General features: G+C 48.2%; 3 protein-coding genes across 12 annotated transcripts; 2 read left to right on the forward strand and 1 right to left on the reverse strand.

The window, feature by feature from the left end:
* Nucleotides 1–161: 161 nt before the first annotated feature.
* LOC117141912 (trichohyalin) lies at nt 162–20,833 on the forward strand. Of its 10 annotated transcripts, none has more exons than XM_033305633.1 (9): nt 214–688; nt 1,032–1,182; nt 3,324–3,416; nt 7,393–8,372; nt 8,756–10,230; nt 14,887–16,861; nt 16,973–17,214; nt 17,281–17,523; nt 17,832–20,833. In XM_033305633.1, exons 2-9 carry the CDS (start codon nt 1,071–1,073, stop codon nt 20,326–20,328), a joined length of 7,617 nt encoding a protein of 2,538 aa, XP_033161524.1. In that variant the 5' UTR covers nt 214–688; nt 1,032–1,070; the 3' UTR covers nt 20,329–20,833. The 10 variants fall into 10 exon arrangements, with proteins under 10 accessions (XP_033161532.1, XP_033161531.1, XP_033161528.1 ...); XM_033305634.1 differs by having other exon boundaries at nt 214–509; XM_033305632.1 differs by having other exon boundaries at nt 214–1,182.
* Nucleotides 20,834–20,926: 93 nt separating this feature from the next.
* On the reverse strand, nt 20,927–22,310 carry LOC117141916 (negative elongation factor E). Its single transcript, XM_033305645.1, has 4 exons — nt 22,103–22,310; nt 21,528–22,045; nt 21,269–21,435; nt 20,927–21,204 (listed from the first exon to the last, which is right to left on the reverse strand). The coding sequence occupies exons 1-4, from the start codon at nt 22,181–22,183 to the stop codon at nt 21,128–21,130; spliced, it is 843 nt and encodes a 280-aa protein (XP_033161536.1). The 5' UTR covers nt 22,184–22,310; the 3' UTR covers nt 20,927–21,127.
* Nucleotides 22,182–23,813, forward strand: LOC117139235 (60S ribosomal protein L14). The gene is made up of 5 exons (XM_033301441.1): nt 22,182–22,220; nt 22,316–22,459; nt 22,736–22,837; nt 23,061–23,255; nt 23,528–23,813. The coding sequence occupies exons 1-5, from the start codon at nt 22,182–22,184 to the stop codon at nt 23,726–23,728; spliced, it is 681 nt and encodes a 226-aa protein (XP_033157332.1). The 3' UTR covers nt 23,729–23,813.
* The last annotated feature ends 18 nt before the right edge of the window (nt 23,814–23,831 follow it).

The following is a 23,831-nucleotide window of genomic DNA, read 5'->3' on the forward strand; positions in this document are numbered from 1 at the left end:
GATTGATGAATTCCGGAAAAGCGGAGCGGATCGCCGGAGAGCGGCTCCGTGAATAGATGTATATTTTCCGCCAGAGAACGCGGAACAAACGCGCGCGGCGTGTGACCACCACCAGTGACAAAAAAAAAAAAAAAAAACAACAACAACGGTCCAAAAGTGAAACCTACTGAAAAGCTTTCGGATCTCGAAGTCGCCGCAGGTTTAGTCGGCATTAGTCGCGCGCGGTACGGCACGGCAAACGATCCACGATCCACGATCGACGACAGATCATCGACAAAAAACCACAAAAACGACGACGCATGGACGGACCAGCGGACTCCGTGCGCGATTTTCATTCACTTTTCACCCAACACCCAACTTCTCGGTTCTCAGTTCGCGGTTGTATATATATACATATATAGATAATACCAAACCGACCAGTAGTTAACGAGGCAACCGGCCAGCGGTTCACTTGTCCAGCAGTTCATCAGTTTAGCGGCGGCAGTTGGGAGGAAAACTTATCATTATCCGTAATAATCGTTAAAGTTAGAGCTTTTACCCCAAACCCCCTCCATGAGCCACGAATCCAAACTTCGCGTTGTCACGTAATGCCCATACAATTTAATTTCATAATTCAATTTTTTTGGAATATATCGTACTGAGGGGTGAAAAGCAAGTGCTGTCGCCATTTCTCGTGATTTTTTGGCAAGTAAGGAATATGAAAAGTGGCCGAGTGTGTGTTAAATTAAATCACCGCATTATAAATAACTTGGGAAATTTTTAAATCTAAAATATATATTCAAGCCAAAAAGATATATATACACATATATATGTACGTGCTTCGCTGCGGACGCGCCAAGTAATCGAAGCGACAAAAAATACGCAAAGTTCGAAAAAACGCGACAGAGTGCGGGATTTTGTGTGTGTTTGCCAAATGTCACTTGTGTGTGCGTCACTGAATAAGATAAACCACGAGCACATAAAAAACGCACACACAGCCCGATACACGGCATAAAAATATATAATATTCTATTTACGCGCGTGTCTTGTAGCCAAAAAGTAAATCTTAGCCAGCAGCCGCAGCCGCAAAAATGGAGTCGAAACGCTCGAAAAAAGGACGCAAATCTCGGCCAGCTGAGTCCGAGCTGCCATCTAACCAACAGCAGGAGCAGCAGCCACACCAGCATCATCCCTGGGACGAAGGTAGGGCCAGCCAAGAAGGTACATCTGGGGTCAACTTGCAACCCACATTTGCATCTGCCCCACAAATTAGCCGCGCATTACGCATACGCCGCGTGGGCGCTGTGTCGCATCGCCTGTAATGAGTCGTTGACGAATATAGAACAAGTTGAATGCTGTGGGGCTCCGAGAACTACATGGTACACACATGTACACATGTGCTGGGTAGCAAGAACATTACTTATGATTGCCTGCCAAGTTGAACGGCGGCCAAAAACTATGACAAGTTCTCTGTTTTGGCGCCGCAGCGGAGAGGCGGTTCCACAATTATGCCCCCGTATGCACGGCTCCGAAAGTTCCCACACCCAGACCCCAGACCCATTCCAACGGAAATCGGCAATCAAATGCAATGGCCACTAATATCACACAATTGTCTGCCCATTGGGGTAGTACTAAAGCACTAGTGCTGGATCAACTTGACATGCAGAACGTTGGAAAGCAAACGAACTTTGGGTTCACCATGGTCTATGGTCTATTTTTTCTAGCAATCTAAAACACTAGACAAAAAACAAAGAAAAAAGCATATAAAACACAATGTTTTGAAACGTTTTAATAATAATATTTTGTTGATGCTGAGATTTCTTTCCATTAACTAAAATAAGGCTTGTAAATCCTTGAAAAGAATTTTCTATTTCAATAGCCACCACATTGTTTTTATTAGTCAGAATTCTAGACCTTCGCAAGAGCATATAAAGTTCTGCATTGGAAAAATCTAGGTTTTCCCACAAGTTTGCTTATGGATTTCGGCATCTTGTGAACTGCCTGGCATTCAGTTAGCAGATAGACAGACTAGACAAACTGAAAACCGAGTTCCATCAAGTGGGTCCGTGTTAGCGGCATCTTCTGTTTGGCTGAGCACAATGGGCGTGGATCTGGCCATGTGAATGAATAAACCGGTTATACGCCACCCAAACCACCTCATCTCCGGGTTTTTTTTTTGTAGAATACCGCTAGCCGTTGCATCGATCATGATTGAAATTAGCCAGAGAATGAACGTGATCTATGGGCAGTTTTCCGCTATTCTGGCTGACGAAAGTGAAAAAAAAACGCAATAAATTTTAAGCTTATTGCCAAACAATAAAAGCGAACAAGACCCGTTTGACTTTCCGTTTCCAGACGGCCTAACAAAAGAGTTCTTATCTCTGGAGAATGCAGTCTGCGCTGCTCTGATTGCCACTTGACGGGCATATTTAGTTTCATGGCTATTAAAAAAGCAAATAGGCCAAGTTCAAGATCCCTGCACACTGGGACCAGAGCACGTAGACCGTTCCCAGAGCGTCACATTGGTCATATGATGATGGGGCTCTAAACATATGGCTACGCTATCTTATCGAGGGTTTGACAAAAAAAAAACAGCTATGCCGCCTTTATCTATTTAACAACCTTGTTGATAACTAAAGCATTTGTTACGTAAGCTGGTGTTTTGTTTATGACGCCATGATCTTTGCACTTTAAGTGTCTTGGGAAACTAGCCCTAACCCCTTTTAGATATATTAGATGCATAGTAAAATATTGGATATTAAATTAAATTTACCTTGAATTGAACTACCTTTATAGTACATTTAAATTTTCCTGTTAAGCTCCATAAGTTTTCTTGACCATGCGTCCCTGCATTAATATTTCATTATGGCTCTAGACATCAGTCAACTATGAAGTCAACTGCTATTCTTAGCAGGCAGCGTATGATTATTGTATTGAAATCATAAATCAATAAGCTCCCTACCCTTCAATTTGATATTGCAGCTACTTTGGTATAATTTATTGATAAATCATGCAACAGAGAAACGAGTAGTGAAATGCTATTAAGTCTAATGTGCTAAAATGTTCAACCCAAAATGCCAGTAAAAAAATGAAACTCATAACCATAAGCCACAGAACATTTCGCCCATTTATTAGCATGGCGAATGGAATTGATGACTCAGAATAGGTGAAAATTGCCGGTAATTGGCAGAGAAACTGATCTTTGATCGTTTGGAGGAGTTTGCGGAAGACGAAGTGGCCGCCTAATGGTGGTTTGATTGATTTCCAATTAGCAACCACATACCATCACATGACCAACGGAAGACTAATAACCAGTATTAAAACCAACTTTAACCTAATTGCAGACCCTTCGGCCAAGAGTCCCCAAGCAAATAGGGCAATTCCCAGCACGGGCACAGCACTGACCCGCTTCCTGACCTGCATGGCACCAGTGATTGGTAAAAGATTTTCCACCCTTTCCCATAAGATATATATATGTATATATATATATCCTCGTCTTGTGCTGTCCCAACCATTTTCATTCACAAAATAAAGAGTTCAAGAGATTTTCTCTGGCAACATGTTGCCCGGATTGTGTGTACCACCATTGTTTACATTGTCTCGGGATAGTCTGCATCTCATTTTCATCGGTTGTGCGAGGCTCATCGGAATTGTACTCACTTTTTTGTGGCCACCACTCGTTCTTGTCCGTACTTTCATTATTCATGAGTGTTGCTCGTGTTTGTGTTGTGGCATAAGTTCCTTAACTTTTCCCACTAAGTTAAGTGCTCGGTTTGTGCCGTGATTTCCTCAACCCATTCGAACTGTCTCTCTGTCTCATGTGGGCCACCTATACGTATACGTTATATTCTGTGCCTGTTTGATTTCTTGATTGGATTTCTGCTCCGTCGCTTTCGTTGACGTCGTCGTCTTCGTTTTTTGTTGTCGCTCGCCGTCGGTTTATTTTTATTTCAGTTTGGAACTAATCGACAATATGAAGGAAAGCCAAAATGTATGTACATATATACTTTATGCCAGTGTTCTCCCTGAACTATATTTATGTGTACATAAATAATTCAATATCTGACCAGTCAAGGTCAGAAGCCGAAAGCATCTGCGTGGGCCGTTGGCCCGGCCATTAAAGTGCAATGAAATTATGGAAAATGGGATTTGCTGGGGGCCAACTGAAAGTGGAAATCAATTAGGTTCGGCAATTTCCGTTTTAGTTACGTCGATTTGCGTTCGCTTGGAATAATTAGACCGTCCAATGAACTCGCAATTGGAAATTGTGTCACCAGAATTTCTGAATTTATTTTCACAACAAGCAGAAATTGGCCGGGCAAAAACAAAAAAAAAAATATTTAGCCGGGACGGCGACCTGAATCCGCATAACGCATACGCACCGTGTGCCAGTTTCTCAACATTTTCGCTCATTCATTAGCATTCACTCAGCGCTGGCAACAAAATATTGCTTTCAACCAAACACCATGAGCGGGTACATTATTTGATTGGAATTATCTAATATTTAGTAAAAATAAAATACTATCTTTTGATATTTTTTAAATTGTATTCCAAAGAGTACACAAGAAAGAGTAGGAAAATGTTGTTATCTTAGTTTTTCTTTTAATTTAAAGATCCTAGGAATACCTTTTCCTTTTGAATGGTCTAAGCTAAGGAATTGATTGGCTAAGTGCTCTGGCTGGTACCAACAAGAAACCACTCATTAATAACTTGGCTCGTTGGCCCTTGATTGCGTTACGCTTAAATGATTCTAAATATAGTGGAGAGCGCCCGGTTGCGAAGGCGACCTTGGGCGTTTGACGTCGCCACACTCGCATGCAACCAGTGGCGAAAGTGCAACACGCTGGTGGATTCCTTCGAGGTGGAGGAGGAGCGGGAGAAGGAGGAGCGCCAGTCGGCGGCAGAGGAGGCGGTGTACCCCGGCCTCTTCTCGCGCATTTCAATCAGCATTTCACGTTTTGCGATTCGAGAGCAACGTCAAAGCTTCAACGTCAGCGACAAGTTCGCTGCCGGTGGCGCTGCCACAACTTTTAGCTAGTTTTGTTGTCAGCTTCGCTTTTTTTACTTGCTAGTATTCAAAACGCGATTAGACGTCGAACATGTGAGGCTCAGGCGGCGTACACAAATAATACTCATTTCCTTTCGGTTTTTTTCCAAATTATTATTTTTTGTTTCTTACTAAATTTAATACAATTTGTAAGCTGAACAACCAATGATACTAACTGAAAGTTCCTACGACTATGGTTTATGTTTTCCTCAGTGTCGCTGGCAATTATGGTGAGTGAGTCCGCCCAGCCGGCGAGCACTTAATTGATTTGCATGTTACGCAATTCGACGGTACTGAAGGTTCAGGGTTCGGCCATAAATTGACAATAGTGTAATGGTTCCTAGGTTCGACTATTTTTAGAGTTCATGTATATTACGTATACGCCGCATAAGCACAGCGGGTTCTACTCCGACTCACACCGCTTCGAATTTCCCAGCTCTTTATCTGTCTATTCACGAATTCATGTGTAAAGTTCAGCGGCGACAGTGTTCATGAACTTGTCCGTGATTCGGGTTCGGATACAGATTGACTCCCCCAGTGGAATGGCAGTGGGGGAGCAGCAGGAGGCGAATGCTCCCGGAGGCAGTTGTCCATGTTCATTTGTGTATGAAAAGTTGATTTTGAGGAAAGGCAACGCATCGAACTCACTCAACTGCGAACAGGGGATCTCCATGTAAAGCAAGACGAGCCAAGGCAGTTACGCTCGAATTGTTATGGTAAATCCATCCACACGTGGTTGTTTACAGAAACAGATGAACCAATATGCAATGGGCTCCAGGGTGAATGAGTACAGATGATTGAATACGAAAAGATCAAACGGAATAGTAGGGCATTGTTATTCAAGAAGTTGTTTCGGGTTGGGAAACTTCGAAGTGAGATATCACTTCTGATTTTAATAGGCAAACACTTTGGTATCAGTGAGCACAAACATCATCAATTTTATTTTATATTGATAATATAAAATATTCATTTTATAGTTTATAGTTTCATTGTGTAAGCAGTATGGCTATGTTTGTAAATAATAACTATATTTTCGTCCATCTTTTCCTATAAGCATATATATATATCCATTTGATCTTAAATCCTATAGCTTAGTTTGCAAAGGGCATCACTTTCCTATAATTACCCACTTAAACATTTGCCAGATTGGTATTATTTCTGACATGATGTCACACACGAAAGGAAAACAACTTTGTGAGCCAAGATTCTTAGCTCACTTACCGCATATGGGAAATGATTAAAGCGATTTGTCATGATATGGCAAATTGCATTATAATGAATGAAATTTTCTTGTATAACCCCACCATATCGAAAAAGTTCCCCAATCATCCAAAAGCCAAACGGAAGGCGAATTTCAGTTTTGCACAAACAATCAAGTTTCGTGGGCTTGTAATTTTTGATGTGATTACGTTAGACCCCATCGCATATTTACCAATATGAAGTACATATAGATACATGTGTGTCTATATAGCAACTAAAAGCAAACAATAATTGTTGTTAATGTAACAACACATCGAGTATTGTTGGGCGCATGAATGTAAAACGAAATTTACTTTTGGTTTTTGCGGGTCTAGTTTTTGGTTTTGGTTTCTCTAGGTGCTCTTGTTTATCCGCGGTGTGCTAAATTAACGATAATATGTGTGTAAAAATTGCAAATTGTTTACGACTGGTTGTGTGTGCGCAACTATTTTTCTCGTACCAAGCCAAACCAAACAGAAACTAAAGGAAAAGCCAGAAAAATCGCGCGAGAATGCGAGCGAGGAATAGTGAAAAAAAAACAAATTTGCTAAACATAAGTATAAGTATTTTGAAAGCAAAACAATTGAGCGTAACGCCGAGGAAAATTGGTCTCTCGACAATTTTCCTTGTATTCTTCTCGGTGGGCTTTGCTGTGCGAAAAATCAGTTTGCCCCGGACAATTTGAGTGCACGGCTCGTGTGCCCGCGAATTGCGCTGATATCCGAGATATTTGTAAAGAAAACCCAACCATTCGATTGATTTTAATTTTCGAAAATCAAAAGGCAACCGAAAACGATTAATCCAACGAAAAACGAAAGGAAATCCGCCTGGAATCGAACTCAAATTAGTTGATCAATTGTGGTAAAGGATGCATCTATATTATATTCGTATTTCGTAATTGCAGCTTTCGAAATCGAAATAGAGCGTATTCATGAGAATGTTTATATGTCCACCACATCGCGATGTTGTGTGTTGTCTTCCACATTTCTCGATTTGCGATTTATGTAATTGTGTCTGGTCTAGTGTCCGCCGATTGCGCTTATTTTTAGCACCTGTTGCTGGCAAAGTGTAAACACCTCATATACTCACCTTTTCACCTGTTACCTCCACCCATATTTTTTATGTAGTGTCGCTACCTGGCGCTGGAACTGGCCCCACTGAGCAGCCGACCATACTACTGATCAACGGCATCGCCAGCGATTCGCAGCTAGAGGATAAGCAGTCCAAAGCAGCCGCCTTAAAGTTAGCCCTCGATAACAACAACAGCGAGGCATCAGCACCAGCACAGCCACACCAAGTGCCCACCACTCCGGGTGGCTCGCATCTCCTGGACTTCGAGTCGCATCTCATCGAGAGCATTGCCGACGAGGCCAGTGGCGTTGGGATCAGGGAACTAACTCCGTTCGAGCAAGAACTGCAGCAGGGTTCATCCAAGGCGGGCACCAATGACACGGACCCAGTCATCGAGGTAGAACCAGCTGGTGTTAGGACCAAACAGCCTGTGGAAATCTCACCGCCGGCTCATCAAATCGCCGAGGTTGACGAGACGGCCACTCCGTCGGAGGAAGTACGTCGCACTGCCGAGCAGCTGGTGGATGAGATCGAAGAGGAGCTGATCCAGGCACTCAGCCGGGATGTAGACGAGGCGCAGCGCGTGCACGAGGATCAGGTCCAGCGAGATCGCGACGAGATCAGCGCACTCACCCAACAGGTCGAAGTGCAGTTGAATGAGCTGACCGGCATCCTAAAGAACAAGCCCCAGGCGGAGATTGTCTTGGAATTGCCGGCGGAGGAGGAGGAGGAGAAGAAGCCCAAGCCATTTGTCGCTGCTCCCAGTGAACTGAAGCTCGTCGAGGTACCCACTCCCAAAACCGAGGCTGAGGAGCAGGAACGTAAGGAGTTCATCGACTCATTGCCCCAGATCGAGCAGAATCGCCTGCAGGGAGGCAGTGGATCCGAGGAGACGGATGCTCAAAAACTATCGGCGGACTGCAAAAGGGAGTACTACCAATCGCTGAAGAAGTACCTTCTGCACAGCAGCCAGGAGAAGCCACCAGTGCCACTGCAAACATATCGCTGGGAGGACCTCAAAAGAGCCAAGGAACGGGTGAGTCAAAATGAGTGATTTAATTTTTTTTTAATGAAAGAATAAGTTATCCAATGCGGTTCGTGTTGGGAAAACGATCCACTTGTAAATTCAAGACCCTGAAGAGCAATTTATGATTTCCTGAATACAATTTTTGTGTTCTTTTCTACGTTTCATAAAAGAGCATTACTCATGCAAAATAATTTTAGAAATATGGTACAAGTAAATTTATTTTTGAGGTTTCGAAACTTTTGGCGCTTTTTATTTTCTAACAGAAAAATTCCCTACGAAGCTATACAATATTTGAATTTAGGAAAGTGGCAATTAATGATTTCGTTTAATTGAAATAGAAAAATGCTAACATTTCATGGTCACAGTTATAACTAATTTTTGTTTCTCCACAGGGCGGCTATCCCTGGACACATTTGTACAAACGCCCACTGGGACCCGACGAGCAGCCGGAGATTGTGCTGCTCCTGCGAAAGTCCCAGGAACTGCGCTTCAAGTCCGAGTCTCCCAAATCCCTGAAGAAGGTACGCTACGACGAGCAGGTGTTGGTGAAGGAGACCGAACGCTACATTCAGGACCTTTCCGAGGACGAGGCGGTAGCCACCACCACCGACGACAGCAGCGAAGAATCATCCGATTCAGAGACCGAGTCGGAACGTGATCAGCACAACGAAGACGCTCTGAGTGAGTGCATCTCCTGCGTTTCCGACTCCGTGCTAGCGGTTGGAGGTCACGCCCGACCACGTAAGACGAATCGCCTGGCCCACATTCGTGACCTTATCCGGCGCAGGCGCAGCGGACGCACGCACGAGGACGCCCAGTCACTGCCCGGTAACTCCGCTAATCCCAGTCGACAGAGCAGCGTTCACGAACTAGCCCCGCCTCCGGGATCCCTAATTCCCAACGCCGATAAGCCTCCGAAGTCCAGCAAACCCAAGCAGGGATTCGACATCATGAAGAAGCTGAAGAGCCTGGCGGAACGCCAGAAAAAGCGGCTGAACATTAAGAGGATCACTTTGAAGAAGGACGACAAAATCGTTCTCGGCGAGCAGCAGAAGATCATGAAGCTAAAGGCCTCACCCAAGTCGGATCGCGGTGAGATTCCTCACTTCATCGAGAAGCAGGACTCCGACGAAATCCTGGAACTGGTGGAGTACGATGAATCGCCATGCCGCAAGCGGACCAAAGAGGAGCTACTGGAAGATCAGCCCAGTGGCAGTGGAAGAGTGCCTGAACCCGATGAGATCATCGAGCTGCCTGTGGTCAAGACTGAGATAGAGGCTCCTAAAGTGGAAGTCACCGAGCCTGCAGAGGAAAAGCTGGATAATAAGGACGAAAAGGAATCGGAAGCAGAGGAGGACCCGCCCAAGAAAACACCTCGCATTCGGCGAGAACATGTATACGAAGAGATTGGCCAGGCTGGATCACAAGAGCTTGTAAATCAGCCAATCCTGGAGCTAGAATCTCTTAAGAAATCTCTGACGCGTCAGGACAATCTCGCCATCGATGAGATCGAGGCGGCCAAGGCTGTGCCTCTAGATCGCATGGGCAGCAGCGAGGAGGAGCAGGTGACCGCCGGCAAGCCAGGTGCGCTATTTGCCCCCATCTCGTCCATAGACTCTACCTCCTCGGATGAGGATCGCGCCCGCCTGGCGCAACTTTCACCCGTTACCGAGGAGAGTGATGAACCCATGGACATCAGTCCAGATCTGCGTCCATCCCTCAAGAAGGAAGCCTCCCCAGCGCCCTCGGACAAGAAGGTGACCTTTTCTCACGTCGAAGACGAAGCGGAACCGCATCGTGAGGATGTCGAGCTGCCTGAGGATGTCCTGGAGGCGGCCACCAATGCCGCCAAATGGAAAAACGAGAGGTAAGTGTGAGGAGGACTCCAATAAAGTACCACCCAAACAGAAAACACTACTTCCCGGCTTGACACTAACACTCAGCACAAACCCAAACTGGCTGCTGTTGCTCTAACAATCTTGCAGAGGCTCTAACCTATTTGACTTGATCATGAAATTGTTACTAACCCTGTTGCCGGGAGCTGGAGCTGGAGCGGCGGGCGGAGGCAGAAGGCGCCGCCGGCTCACCAAGCACCACCGTGCCCGTGCACCGCGATACCAAGACTACCACTACACTACCGACACAGACACCCCCGGTGCACCCACCAACACCATCCAACATAATCCCAGCACGTGGCGCATCCGGGTGAAGCGATCCGCATCCTGGACGCTCTGCTGCTGCTGCAGCGCCGGCGCCACCAATAAGTTTTGGTAGCGGGCTCAAGCCAAAGGTGGCCTGAAATGATTTAGACCTAAGGTAAGACCTAGGCGGGGTGGTACAGTGTCTACCGGTTAAGAAGGCAGTTGCGAAAGGATTTCTTTTAAATATAGTATCTTTAGTGCACTTTGACATGGTCAAAGCACTCACACTAGAAAATATTTACGAAGCATAGATAATTTGCCTTCTTCAGCTTAAAAGAAGAAGGTTTAAATAATCTTATGAACATAAAGGAATAACTGAGTAGGAAATTTATAGGAAATATATTTCAAATAGCTTTTGATTTCCTTTTAATCGGTAATTACTGTACTTACCCTACTGCACTTTCCTTACTACAATGTTTGCGTCCCTTTCACGTTTCCATCGGTGTTGGTTAAATAAATGTGAAAAACATGCATATACATACGTATAAATAATACTGAAGTGTTTGGATGGACTCAAGTGGAATTGAGGTGGTAAAGGAACAGGGTGGATTGATTCATTGACTCCTTGATCATTTGAAAACTACTCCCAAAGGTCTCGTCACGTCCGCTTCTCGAGGTCGAAATTCAACATATAACTACATGGATAGGCCAGAAACTAACGACGCTAACTGACGAAGATTAAACGGCAATTGAAGACTATATATTTAGCGCGCTAAAGGTCGACGAATGACAAGAAGATTTCCGGCAGGCAGACCAAAAGGCCCCCAAAAATAGAACGATAAAGTGCAGGCCGAGCGACTAATTGTTACTTCTCCTTATTCATCTTCCGATTATCCTCTGCCCCACCACGCCCCAACCCACCACACTCTGTGTAAAGCTCACCACGATCGCAATTATGATCAGTCAAGTTGCTTTGTGACCACACTCACACAATGACGCGCCTAATCCGTGTCGCGACTATGTGTGTTTTGCTAATTTTAAAGAACAACATTTTCATCTTTCGAACAAGAAATTCGGTTGAAAAATTTGTGTCGCGCAAAAGCTCTCCCATTCGTCAGTCCTGGCCGAAAATCGCAACGATGTAGACGCGCTCGCGCACGCATAAACAAGCACGCATACATAACGGGACCCAAAACAACATCTCAAATGCGAGCGACAGGGACAGCAATTGAGTTATTCCAAAGCCCGGTATCGATAAACGATTATTAACCCCTTGTAGTTGAATAACTAATTCAAACGATTGCAATTTGCAACACCACAGAGCAAAAATTCTTGGGGCCCCGCAAGAATTTCGAATTCGGGGCAGAAAATAAATTCAATGTCTGCTCTGGTGGTGCTTAAAAATAGCCACCGACTACGACGACCACACAACGAAAACGAACAAAAGCACTGAAATTGGCAAAGAAACGAAGGAGGTGGAGGCGAAGCAGTGGAGGAATTACGTCCGGGGACAGTGAGCAAGTAATAGTTGGTGACCATGTTGAACTCCCGACGATCCGCCTCCGTGGGCGCCCTGCCCGCCGAGAAGCGTCACTTTGTGTCGCGCCAGGAGAGCGCCAGTGGTGCCTCCTTGGACGTCCGCTGCGCCTGCCAGTACTTCATGTGCGATTCACTGCTCCCAGAGCGTGTAAATCCAGTTGATTCGCGTCCTGGCTCCCGTCTAAGTGGACATGCCGAGGAGCAGTTTCCACCGGGCCACCTCAATATAATGCGCGATGATCTGTCCACTCACAGTTTCGAAGTGGTGAGTCATGCGGATGTGGCACCCTCTGTGGACCTTAGCTTCATGGAACGCTATCCGGAGTTGGAGCAGACTGCGCGCTCGCGAGGTTTGGTAGTGCGCAGCATCTCTGATGCCACGGAACCGGATCAGTTTTCTGCTCCCCATCAGGGAGTAGGTGGAGCCTTTGTGGCTGGAAGAAGGCGACAACTGTCCATGGGTGGCTTGTCCTCGGGCAGCGTAGGCCGTTTTCCCGATACCCTCTCCATGCGGAGTGGTCCATCTCTACGCCGCATTTCAGCCGGGAACTCAAAGACGGATCTTTACTGTGCGGACATAAACATACCCAGTAGTCAACCTCTTGGAGGTCGTCGCTCGGCCAGCACTAGTCGTCGAGCATCCAATGCCGACCTCTTCCAGGCGAGCATAGTGCCGGGATCACTACAGCCACCGCAGCTCAATCTTATACCAGCCACAGCTACTCCGGGGTTGATGGACCAACCCCCACTCTTCCCATCGCACCAAGCTTCGCCAGCTCCGTCGCAGCAGGATTTCCGGATTGCCAAGCCGCCACTTTCAACGGATTATATGCGCCCAAGCGAGGTGAATAAGGAGAACCAGTTACCTGGCAATACGCTTCCTCAGAATCGACCCATCGATGTTTCCCGCTTTGGTGGCGATGCTGTGCGTCCTTCTTTCCTTGTGGAATCCGATTTCCAGCAGTTGCAATCTCCCTATCAGCCCACAGTCACTCCCATTGATCCTTTGGCCAAAACAGTGGCGGAGCTGGAACAAGTTGCCCAGGAGCACAGTATTGTGCAAATCAGGGACAACATCCAAGCAGAGACCAGACGACCACCATCGATTGGTGGAGACTTAAGCGCTACCCCCCTAAAAGTGGGGGAGCAGACAAAAATCGAGATAATCCACGACATACCAGTGGTGGATATTGATCAGCTGGTACGGGATGAGGAGGAGAAGGCAGCGGAGCACCGCAGCCGAAGTCCCCGACCTTCGCCAAGGAGGCCAAAGTCACCGCCCGTAATGGCCACTCTTCAGTTACCCTCCAGTCGGACAACTAGTCCCACTCCAGCGGAACCACCGGTGGCATCAGCTGGCTTCCAAAATCTGAAGCGTCAGCATACGCCGGAGAGGCAACTCTCGCCGGAAAGACCAACCCAATGGCTGCCCCAACAAGAAAGGGCAGTGAGCCCCGCTCCAGCTCCCACTGCCATCAATCTACAGGATGCCTCATCAGAAGTAAAGAGTTCCTATACCTCGCGTTTTAAATCGATGTTTGGCGCCAAGGAGCCGCGCCAGAAGTCACCGTCTCCGGCTCCACAGCGTTCCCGAACGCCTAGTCCCAGCATGCAGAGGCACGAGAAGTCGCCATCACCAGTTAAACTGCTATCCGTGTTTTCAGGCAGTAAGCCACAGGCCATGTCCGTGGTGACCACTTCCTCGGCGGCAGTCAAGGGAAAAGAAGCAGAACCACTGGCAGTGCGAGTCACTGAGACGTTTTCCCTCAAAGTGGATGACATGGATCAGTACTGTGCCCGGCCAACAAAGCCACTGGCTCCTCCACCGAATGCTCAGACCATGTACAGCAGTCGCGAGGATTTCGCCGCTTCGGAAAGGGCATCGGTGGACATTAGTGAGGCCTTTGCACCGGTGGTGGTGTCTGCTGTGCCGCGGGGTGGAAGTGTCAGTGCGAGCATGAGTATAAGCGGAGGAAGCTTTATGGCCGGAAACAGGAACCTCTACTCCAGCGAGATCGAGATGCCGGATCCAGGCTACGGACACAGGGACTCGGCCAGCAGGGATATTTCGTTGGGAGGCAGTCGGCCACTCATCTCGGTGCCCATTCAGATATCCGGAAGTGGCAGTCACGTCTACCGACCGCTCCAACATCGTGCTCCCTCCGAACAGCGCGGCTTTGGGGTTCAGAGGAAGACGTCGTTCCGGGAACCGCGCACCCAGTCGCACGACCGCAACTCCCATTTGGGACGATCCCAGGAGCAGCTCTATGGGGTGGGCCGCATGACAAAGACGGTTAGTTTCCATTTTGACGAACGCAAATCGCGCCTCGCGGAATTCGAGTCCAACTCGCCCCTGAACCAAAAGCAATTAGAACACAGAGACTTTCTCGAACGGACCTATTTCACTCGGTAAGCCATCGACACCTATTCTGACCCCCATCCTGAGCCACCGACCTCGACACTCAAGCAGCAGGCCTTCTCTAACCAACCAACCTACCAACCGCTTTTACACCACACGTTCAATGTGCACAAATATCACTTCCCCTTTTAGAAACGCAAAACAAAGCAATAAGGATTTTCGAAATTGACTAAATTAAAATCGTATATCCTAAGTCAGCCTGAGAGGTAATAGAATTATGATCCTGGTTAACAAATTTGAAAACTATATTTTTGGAATGGGGAACGAAAAGGGTTGAAAATAATGAAGTTAAGTTATTAAAGAGGTAAATATTGTAAATAATATTGTCAAATTCGATCCCACAGAGCTACGCATTCCTCACACATGAAAGTAATCAACTTTTAAATCCCTTGAACTAATCTTAAATTCCGCTTCTATTTTCCAGTGATCATGAATACGAGCCCGTGGGCGTGACGCCGGCGCACGAATCCTCGCCAGCACCTAGCCCCCAAAGCGAACTGCAGCTGCCCATGGACATCGACTTACCGCTCAGTTCCGCCGGCACCACGCCACGCACTGAATCCCGGACTGACTACGAAATCCACACCAGCCAAGTGGACTCGAGCGCCTTGGAGGAGTTGCCGTTGCAGCCGGAGAATCGTCGCAAGGGTTTCATGGCTTCGGCCCAAGATCGCACCAAGAAGATGCAGGATGGCATACGTCTGCAAGCTGGAAAATTACGCACACGACTCCAAACCAAGCCGAAACCAAAACCCGTTTCCGGAAGTCCCAAAGGTAAGGCCAAGGATCGACGACGCTTCAAGGCTCCCGAGTTCTCGAAGATCAAGATGCCTGAGATTAGGCGACCGGATATGTCCAAACTTAAAGAGCTAAAGCGACCCGAGTTCACCAAGTTTAACAAGCCGGACATGTCCAAGTTCAAGTTGCCAGAGAAGTTATCCACTCTGAAGCTGCGCCGTAGCAAGAGTTTCAAGGAAAACGAGGGTGAAGTGGTTTCGGATGAGACCCCGGAAGGCACTGGAGGCACAGCATCCCCAACTCAGCCGGCGCCCAAGAAGAAGTTCGAGTTCAACTTTGGCACCTACCCACGTGCTTTCCGTAAGAAGAAGCCGGTAGAGGAACCAGTCGCGGTGGCCACTGAGTCATCATTGGGAACAGAAGGCCTTAGTGTGATTCCCAGCACGGAGACGCAACCGTCGCAGACCTCTACCAGCTCTCCGCAAGGTGATCGTGGACCCGGACCAGTTCGTTCCCGCTGGGCGGATAAGTTCTCCGATGTGAGCTACAACGATAGCGAAGGATCACGTTACCGGCGCTTCGGCAGCGAACTGGAGAGTTTCGACAGAGAATCCTCTCTGGAGCGACGCATGAAGGAGGATCTGGAAGGCACCGAAGATACGGCCAGTGAGGCACAGCCCCAACAGGAGATGGGCATCTTGGGCGTGGTGGCCGATAGCAAGCAGTTTGCCGAATTCGACGAGGAAAACCGAGCCATTCACGAGATATCAAGTAAGAGATCCCGTGAGTTCAAGCGCCGCCCTATGGTTCATCAAGATTCGGATCTGCGCTCGGAGGATAGCAGAGATGCCGAAGGCTGGACGGAGAAGGATATACAGAAGAACAAGCTACTGAGAAAGGCGGAATTGGAGGCGGAGGCTGGCTTTTACAAGTTCCACGACCTACAGGATGCCCAATCCACAGCCAGTTCTGGCAAGAAAGTGGTCATGGAGACAATCGATGATGATGAGTTCTTCCTTCGCAAGCGCGGTATTTCCGAGGATAACATCCAGTTGCGACAGTACATCAGTGAAGCTATTCGTGAGGGTTACGATATGCCCAATGCCCTAAAGCATGTGGGTTACTCAGCCGAGCAGGTTCCGGCGGAATATGGTGACTACGATGTGCCTCCGGCCAAGCCACGTCGCCTGCATCGAAACTACCAGCCCGACTTTGACTCCCAGGAGTTCCAGCGCAGCGATTATGGCGACGATCTATCCATGTCACAAAATGGCAGTGAGTTCACTCCAAAACGACCACTTCGCAAGGCTCGCAGTCGCAGCAAATACTCGATTGAGGGTAGCCAGGACATCCCCCAGGATGGTGGTAGCAGTATCCAGTACTTCGAAGACGACGAGGAGTACCTACGGCCGCCGGCCAGGGATCAACCGATTACGGACTCCGAGCAGGCACTCAATAACCTTGATCTTGGCGGCAAGGCAGCGGCGATGATTCAGGAGGAGATGGAGCAGGAGCTACAGAATAAGCCCCGTCCGCAGGCACCGAGGCGCCAGAAGAAACGCACAAGGGACGACGCATCCGTGGACAAGGATGCGGACTCCTTCATTAATGGCTTCGGTGGTAGATCAGTATCGAACACCTTTTTGCAGCCACACGAAGATGTGAGTAGAATTTGAATTCAGGGAGTCATTTTCCAGAGCATAGTCAATATATAAAACTATTAAAAATTGATGACTGGATCTACTTAATAAGCCACAATATATTCTGTTTAGGTAATTGTTTATCGCACTGAACACGAGTATCGTCACATACCGCTAGCCACGCCGGACAGATTTACGGATGCCACCTCTGCGCGCACACAGCGTTCCGAGGACGACCGCACTTCCCGTGGTGCCGACTCCCTGATTCTGGACGGGCACATAAAGTCCCGCGCCGAGCTGGAGGACAACGAGGATGTGGGACCACGGACAAGGAGCGATGAGAAGTTCGTCATCGATATGCTGGAGAGTGATGGGTAAGTACAAACACCCTTATCCGCCAAGAAAAGAATGCCAGGAGTTGCTTTCTTGCCCGCTTTCAGCTATGCGGTGGTCCGCAAGGAGCCGCTTCCGAAGCCCACGCCACCTGCCCGCCGAAAGAAGTTTACGAGATCGCCGGGTGAGCGGTTCGCCACGTTGCCCAGCATCCGAGGCTCTCGGGGATCTCCGCCACCCGCACGACCACCGCCACCACAGCAGTATGTGCCCACTGAGGACTCTCCGGTGGTGCCACGCCGCAGATCCGCGGACAGCCTGGATGAGATTCCGCTGATGATCAAGTCGAAGTAAGAGTATAGCCTCTTGAGCTTTGACCAATTGAGTTGTTACATTTTTTTGGTTGCCGTTAACTTGTTTCGAATGCATTTTTGTTTAGTTTCTATTTAATATTCCTTTGTTGTTAAGTTTTAGACTAGGCTAGGCTATAAGCAACTAATCCGATCCTCCCGAGACACGCACTCCACACACACAATAAAGCCGATCACCACACAAAAGACACAGCTCTTTTTGCCTTTTGCCTTTGGCTTTTGCTCAGTTGCGAACCCCAACCCAAACCCAAGATTCTGTCTAATGATCCTCAAACCCTTTTCCCTAGCTACGAGTCACAGAAGGAGAAGCCGAAGCAGCCGGAAGAGGAGGATGACTACGAGGAGCCGGGTGCTTTGGATCGCTCCAATTTGCAGTCGGGCGCAGTCATCAACAAGATGAAGTTCCGACCACTGCCGCCGCCACCGCGTCCTCCGCGCGAGAAGCGATCCATGAGAGCCGGAAGCCAGACTCACGAGAGTTACGAGGACAGTGAACAGGTGGCCAGTTCCAGCCAGGCGGATAGTTATGACCAGGGTGAGTTCGAGGTGGAGGTGTCTACCCAGACGGATCCTCTGCCCGATGATTTTGTGTGCGAAGAGTTCGAGATCACTGAGGACATGAAGATCATCGAACCACGACGCTCCAATGGATCGGGTAACAAAACCCTAGAGGATCTGTTGCGCAGCGTAGAGGCAGCTCAGGAACAGGATGAGGTAGACGGAGCTCGAGTTCTTTCCGAGGACGAGCAGCTGGCTAAGGGTCTGCAGAGATTCCGGGACGCCAATCAGCGCAGCATGTCGGAGCGATCACGGGCTTCATCACAAGCAGATCGTTCCAAGTCTCTGAGCCGGCCGCAGACGCCTTCATCGGCGGTGATCATCGAACGCCGTGTGCCCACTCCCAGCCTAACTGCTGGCGAGGATGATGCCACGGTGCAGGCCTCACTAATTGTTAGACCCATTAGTGCTGCCGATTTGATTGACGATGATCTGCGACGGGAGGAGGAGGAACTGCGTCGTGAGGGCTTGCTCTCTGACAGCTCGGTGCAAAGTAAGTCCGACGTGGAGGATGAGCACGGTGAGGTGGCATTGAGTGACTACGCCGCCAGCACGGCCGACTTGGACGCAGCGGTAGAGCAACTGCAGCAGGCTCACTTGGAGAGCGACTACGAGAGTAGACTGGAGGATGATGAAGTTGAACGAACTCTCAGGGACAGCGAGTATGAGGAGGAAAAGTTTTCCGAACAGGAGGAAGAGCAGGAAACCACACAACTGGAAAAGGAACTAACTGAGCAGGAACTGGAGGAGGCTCTGGAGAAGGAGCTACAGGAAGCAATGGAGAAGGAGCTATCTGACTACCGCCAAAGGGAGAAGGAGCAAGAATCAGAGCAAGAGCAGACCTTCTCCGAGGAGGAATTGGCTGCTTCCGAGATCGATTACCACCAATCTGAAGAGGAGCAAGCCACCTCCGAGGTCGATTATCACCCATCTGAGGATGAGCATCCCTTGTCCGATGGTGAACAGCCTCTATCCGAGGAGGAGCACACTTTATTCGACACGGAACACATCCCGACTGAGCCCGAAACACAGAAAGCTGAGGAAACCATTCACAAATCTACAGCTAGCGAACCCACCGAGGCCGAAGTTGAGCTAAAATTCGTTGCCACTTTGCCCACCGAACCCGCTTTTGGAGACAAAGAGGAGGAACCAGAGGAGCCGCCTCTTCCACCACCACGTCGCAAGTCCACCACCGCCCTGGAACCTATTGCCACCACAGCCCTGACCATCGCCGAACAGTCCAGCCGCGAACTAACGCCCATCCAGACGGTGCAGTCTGCGCCAGAACCGCAATTCCCCAGTCACCTGGCTGAATTGGAGGTGGAACGTTTGCGCGTCCATGCCCTGCAGGCTGGTCAGATTCAAGTATCGCAACTGCATGGCAATCAAGTCAAAGCAGACGATCTGCAGTGCAAGTCCGGACAACTGGTGGTGCAGAATATCGAACTCCCGCCTGGTTTTATTGACGACATTGTGGAGCGGGTGCAGCGAGAGCAGCGTCCTTCTTTGCTTACCACTGAAACCCAGACTAGTCGGCAGGCAAGCAGCGAACCCGCCACCTCCGAAAAGGAGCTGCCCGTTAAGCCACCTCGTCACAGCAAGACCACCGAGCAAGTGCCACCCGCATCCAATCTGGACGAGCAGACCCAGACGGATGCCGGCTTGTTGCCACTACCTCCACCGCCGGCAGCCTATCCCAGTGTTGAGTACCTCCAGTCCTTGGCCCCACTAGCCTTCTTCAATCTGCAGCGAAGCGCAGAGGCGGAGCAAGCGGAGGGCTTGAAATCAATCGAGCGAAAGGCACCGCACAAATGTCGACGTCGTCATGTTCAGGAGCCCATCGAATCGGAAACAGGCTCCGAACCAGAGGAACAGCTGGTGGAGCGACCACGCTCGCGATCTCGTCGCTCTCGCACCCGCAGTGCTACCCAGCCATTGGATGAAGACTACGACGAGGATCAGCCCAAGACGGTTGCTCAGGCAGGACGAAATTTTGCCTCCGCCTGCAGCCTGGAACTGGTTAACATTATCAACCAGCTGACGCACTATGTTCGAGGTGACGCAATGGAGCCTCAACAGGCCACCCGTAATATGTCCGCACTAGTGATCTTCTTCATCGTGATCACGCTCGCAGTTTTGGTATTCCTGTTAACGGGGCGGCAGGTACACACCCATCATTGGGACTACTTTAATCCGCCCGGGAACGATCATGGAAGGCAGACGTGAGGGACTGTGGGCAGTCTCATCCTGGTTTTGCTATCCTTTGGAGCGGTATTGCATTTTGGAGCATCGAATCTGGCCAAGAATCTTGGCGGGATGAAGAAACGAATTTAAACGCGGCCAGGTGTCCGCTCGAAACTTGAAGGCCTTAATGATACTAACAAGAAATTACTTTAGGAAAGAGGTGCGCCAATGGGGGCGGCGTTGGGCGGGGGCGTGCCCGTGCTACTAGTCACACAAAACAATCGAAACCAGAATCCCAGTTCAATGACCCATCATCACACACATACCGACATCTAACTTGTACTAACCAGAAATATAGAGGGAACATTTTTCAACATTGTCTACCAACGATATAGAAATCTATATGGCAGAGCATAGCAACAGAAGCAACGATCATGTATTAACTATTTACTTAACTCATGCTATGTACATACATATGTAGACGTTCTCTGTTTCTTGCGAGGAGGGGCGAGGACCACTAATAAACACTTATTTTGTTTGCTCATCTTTTCTACCACGTAAGGCAAAGCGAGAGATTCAATTGTTGAACAAATTGTTGTTTAATTTAGATCAAAAAGTAGGAATTAATATACAAAACATACACTCTTTTTCATTGAATTCATTTGAACGTTATAACTTGAAATGCGAGTACTTAGCCAGAAAGTGAACATATATACATAAATATATAGAAGCGTATTTTCAATAAAGCAAAATGATTTTAAAAAAAACTAAAATGTGTTCTGTTACTAAGTGATAAAGGAAGTAAGTAGAAAGCTAAACGTAGAAACTAAGTATTGGCGCTCTAGAGCAAGAAGTCTTCATCGTATTGAACCATCTCGCGGTGGTCCTTGTGGCTACCCTTTTGTGATTTGCTGGCGGCTATTTGGAGAGTACATAAGATTTGATTTCGTTTTTAAGTTATAGAGAAACACAGAGCACTTACCAATAGATGACCAGACTGCCGACGAGGAGGCATCGTTAATGGGCTCAATCTGGGGCTGGCGTCTAGCCAGCTGCACCTGCAAGTTGATGCCATTCACATTCTTGCCATGGATCTCCGCAATGGCGCGGTCTGCCGACTCGGGTTTGGCGAAGGAAACAAAGCCGCGACTGCAAGGCCATATAAGATAAATTTACAATTTCTCCAGTTTGGAAAATATTATACATGTAAGCTACAACATGGGCTCTCCATGTTCACATACCTCTTTTCGATCTCCATGGAGACATTGACAATGGTGCCGTAGTCGTTGAATGTCTTCTTCAAGAAATCCTCGGTGACCTTGTTGCCAGACACGAAGATGGTATTGCCGGCACGTGGCTTCTCTGGCTGCGCTGTGTCCATGGGCACCTTCTCGGGCATGCCGCGCTCCTCACGATCCCGCTCGGTGGCAAAGTGTTGGTAGAGATTCTGACGGCGCGGTTCCTCCTTAATGATCTCGCTAATGATAGTCTCCTGGGCCACGTCGTTCTGTGTGGACGAAAAGGGCTGGTAAGAGGCGACACTGGTCTCCGAGGTGGAGCGCTTGGCTCTTTCCTGCCCCTTGGGTCGCTTGAAGGATGTCTGATCTTGCTTGGTCTGCTTCTGGATGGCGGGAATAGCGCCGCTTTTGATCAGTTTTCTGGCCACTTCACGGGCATCTCGGGCATCCGTGGGTCGCTTCAAGGTCAAGGAGCTCTCCGGCTCCGGCTTAGGCGCCTTGTGCGCCTGCAGTGCCTTTTTCTACGGGTTAAAAACTTTTTAATATGATTATCACATTTGTGGTATGAGTTTTCCCACCTTTTTCTTGAGTTTCTGATACTTGGCCTGCAGCATCTGCTCCTCTTCGGTTAAATTATTGGGGAAGTGTATGTAAACCATGTTGGGGAAATGTAACTTTCTGCTTGAAATTAACCCCGTAAAAAGTAATTTTTACGAAAGTAATTATATTATTCCAAAATGTTTATTTTTACTATCGAAATCTATCGAATTGGCTTAGTGTGACTGTAACAGTTGATAGCGAGAAATACCACAAAAGATGTGTTGCTGAACAACACTAGCCCACATGCAACTCTGCGTTTAGCAACACTAACGCCATGCTACCACCGAGCTGTCAAAAAAGTTCTTTCCTTCTCTTTCTTTCCGGTTAGCGTCATGGTAAGAATCGACGAAGGTTTCTGCGGATCGGTTGAAAAATGTGAAAATTCAGCGGTCTAAATGGCCCGAGATGAATTAAATTTGGCGGTCAAGCGAACGGGTCAGTGCGTTGAACGTGTTAAAAGCGAAAGCAGCGTAAAAACGTTGGAAACCCATGGGATATCCAACTTTCAAATATTTCACGTGGTGGACACCAACACAAGCAACGCGCTGGCCATGCAACAACCGAAATCCAACATTTTCAGCCATTTATAATGGACTTCTCTCTGCTTGCAGCCTTTCGAGAGATTCGTACAAACTGGTCGCATTGCCAAGGCCTCCGCCGGTCCCCTGAAGGGGCGCCTGGTGGCCATTGTCGACGTGATTGACCAAAACAGAGTAAGTGCATCATTCCATCGTGGAGTAGCAGCAACAAATTGCCAAGTGACGAGCTCTTGCACATGATGATAATTTGTCTTCTTGATAGGAAGTGCCAACTGACACATAAATGAAGCTAGTTTAACCCTCTGAAAGCAAGCAAGCAAAAACCGCATTTGTTGCTGTACTCCTCCTTTCGTGGCCATAAATGTGTATAGAGACCCTAACTCTCTTCACTCTTCAGGTTCTAGTAGATGGTCCTCTGACTGGCGTGCCCCGTCAGGAATACAGATTGAACAATCTGCATCTGACCAAGTACCGCATCAAGTTCCCCTACACCGCGCCCACGCGCATCGTGCGCAAGGCCTGGACGGAGAGCGACCTGAAGGCCCAGTGGAAGGTCAGCCCCTGGTCCGTCAAGGCACAGAACATCTGCAAGGTATGTACACTGAGCACGAGGAGGATTCATAGCTGTTGGAAGGGTTACGTAGGCAGAAAAGAAAATACTTAACGAAATGTTGTACCTCTTCTCTGCCTTGTTGTTTACCTCCTTGAACTGCACATGATGATAATTGAAAGTTCTTGATAGGAATTGCCGGCTGACACATATATGAAGCTAATTCTAGTTTATCTGATTACAATCCTAGCTAGGCGTCTTCATAAACATTCAGAATAAATCAAGTACTAATTGACAATTTGTCTACTTTGCAGCGCTCCTCGTTGAACGACTTTGACCGCTTCAAGCTGCGTTATGCCAAGCGCCAGCGCAACAAGCTGCTGACCATCGCCTTCAACACACTGAAGAAGCGCACCAAGGCTGACGGCACTCCCCGCGTCCTCAAGAAGGATCGTCGCGAGCGTCTGCGTGCCGAGAAGGCCAAGGGTGGCAAGAAGGCCGCGGCCAAGAAGTAAAAATACTACCTTTAACGAAAGTAACTGCTTGATGAACATCCACCACCATGGAGAAAATAAAAGAAAGTGTTATTTTTAGGAAAAACACAAGCACACTGCCAGC

The sequence above is a fragment of the Drosophila mauritiana genome, chromosome 3L (assembly GCF_004382145.1).
Source record: "Drosophila mauritiana strain mau12 chromosome 3L, ASM438214v1, whole genome shotgun sequence".
Taxonomy (NCBI): Eukaryota; Metazoa; Arthropoda; class Insecta; order Diptera; family Drosophilidae; genus Drosophila; species Drosophila mauritiana.